Source organism: Meleagris gallopavo, unplaced genomic scaffold (genome assembly GCF_000146605.3).
Source record: "Meleagris gallopavo isolate NT-WF06-2002-E0010 breed Aviagen turkey brand Nicholas breeding stock unplaced genomic scaffold, Turkey_5.1 ChrUn_random_7180001862763, whole genome shotgun sequence".
In the NCBI taxonomy this organism is placed as follows: domain Eukaryota; kingdom Metazoa; phylum Chordata; class Aves; order Galliformes; family Phasianidae; genus Meleagris; species Meleagris gallopavo.
In genome coordinates, this window is record NW_011128337.1 from 1 (window position 1) to 2,130 (window position 2,130).

The 2,130-nt window shown below is 62.0% G+C and overlaps 1 protein-coding gene across 1 annotated transcript; it reads right to left on the reverse strand.

Moving 5' to 3' along the window:
• Positions 1-11: 11 nt before the first annotated feature.
• Positions 12-2,127, reverse strand: USP39 (ubiquitin specific peptidase 39; the record flags this gene model as incomplete). Its single annotated transcript, XM_010726932.2, has 6 exons — positions 12-971; positions 1,072-1,297; positions 1,378-1,530; positions 1,620-1,756; positions 1,860-1,954; positions 2,060-2,127. Coding segments are annotated over 6 exons (1,639 nt in total), but the record flags the coding sequence as incomplete, so codon positions are not given.
• Between the last annotated feature and the right edge of the window lie 3 nt (positions 2,128-2,130).

Here is a 2,130-nt window from a genome sequence, read left to right on the forward strand (position 1 = left end):
ACGGGGGTGGCGGAGGGGTGACATGGGGGTGCTAAAGGGGGGCAGAAGGGAGACAGAGGGGTGATAGAGGGGCATGCGGTGATGCAGGGTGCTGGGGTGACAGAAGGGTGATAGAGGGGCACTGTGATGGCAGAGGGGTGACATGGGGCATGGGGGTGGCACGGAGGTGACATGGGGGTGACAAAGGGATGACATGAGGTACAGGAGTGGCAGAAGGGTGACAACAGGGGCACGAGGGGTGGCAGAGGGGGTGACAAGGGAGTGACAAGGTGTTAGGAAGCATGGGGGGGTGGCAGACAGTGATGAGGAGCATGGAAGTGACAGAGGGAGTGACATGAGGTGACATGGGGCACAGGGGTGACATGGGAGTGACAAGGGGCAGGGGGTGGCAGAGAGGTGACGACCAAAGGGGCACAGGAGTGACAAGGGGGTAACAGTGGGGCACAGGGGTGGCAAAGGGGTGACAAAAGGGACGTGGGGTGACAAGAAGGGTGACAGAGGAGCATAATAAGTGGCAGAGGAGTGCAGGGAGTGACACAAGGGGTGACAGAGGGGCATGAGGGGTGACAGAGGGGCCACAGGGAGTAACACAAGGGGTGACAGGGAGGCACAGGGGTGGCAAAAGGGTGACAAAAGGGACACGGGGTGACAAGGAGAGCCACAGAGAGCAAAGGAAGTGAGAAAGGAGGGATGAGGGGTGACCAAAGGGGCACAAGGGGCAACGTGGGGGGTGACAAAAAGGCACGAGGGGTGACCAAGGGGGTGGGAAAGGGCTGACAGAGGGGCACAGGGGGTGACATAAGGAGCACGAGGACAGCATTGGGGTGACAAAGGCCACGGGAGGGGTGACAAAGGCCACGGGAGGGGTGACAAAGGCCACGGCCCCCACTCACTTTTCTTCTTCTTCTTGGTGCCACCCAGGGCCGAGTGCAGCGCGTTGAGGAACCACGAGAGGAAATCCACCCCATCCCCTGCAAACAGGGAGGAGGAGGAGGAGGAGGAGGAAGAAAAAGAAGATGGCTGTGGGTGCAGCGCCGGCGGCAGCAGCTGCCGCATCCCACGGGGCCTCACCTTGCTTGGTGATCTGGAAATTCTTTTTGCTGCACAGCACCACGGCCTGCAGCATCTCGTGGGGCGAGACGTGAGCCTTGAAGTTGCGGGGGTTCCACAGCTTCCTCATCAGCTCCCCAAAACGCTGCACCAGGAGGAACATGATGTCCCCGGGAGGCCGTTTGATGTTCTTGTAGTTGTCCTCCTCCAAGAAGTAATTCCGCAGCGGGGGGACGTTGGACAGAGCCTGGGGGCGGCACGCCGTGTGGGCGCCGCTCCCCAAAACCCCCCTCTGCCCCTTCTGCACCCCCAAACCCAAAGCCAAACCTGCAGCACGGCGTTGGCGTAGTCGTTGGCTTTGATGTTGTTGAGCCCCACGATGCCGGGCAGGTAAGTGGTGCCGTCGTAGGCGCGGGACAGCTTGGCCTGCTTGTCCAGGTTGCTGATCTGCTGCGCGGTGAAGGTGGGCTTCAGCACATACTGCACAACGGAGGGGACAAGGAGGTGTGACGACGAGAAGGGGGGGGGACGCGAAGCCGCCCCCCGCCCCCCCAGGTGCTGCGGCGCACCGTGATGTCCTCCAGAGAGGAGTCGATGATCTCGTAGTTGTCAGGCAGGCAGTAGAACTTGAGGGTGTGGAGGTTGAGGAAGACGTGGTGGCTGAACTGCACGCTGTGGATGTAGGCGTGCGACTTCAGCCCCCGGCCTGCGGGTGAGAGGAGGTGTCAGGGCTCCAACCCCCCCCCCTCTCCCCTCCCCAAAAAACCCCAACGAGGGTGGGGGGCTGCTCCCCAGCCCACAGCTCTCACCCTGGAAGTATTTCCCACACACCAGGCAGGCGTAGACGTTGATGTGGGACAGCGAGATGGAGCAGAGCTTCTCAAAGTCAAAATCCAGCACGCTCCTGCAAGGCAGCAGAGCTGAAGGGCGGCCACGGTGACCCCCGGCGCTGCTCATCTCCTTCCTCTGCCCCCTCCCCACCTCTGGGTGCCCCCTCCCCGCTTCTCACTTGTTGATGGTGTCCAGGTAGGGGCAGTGACGGCTGCGTTGGTCCTCGGGGTCAAAGCGGCCATAGCGCAC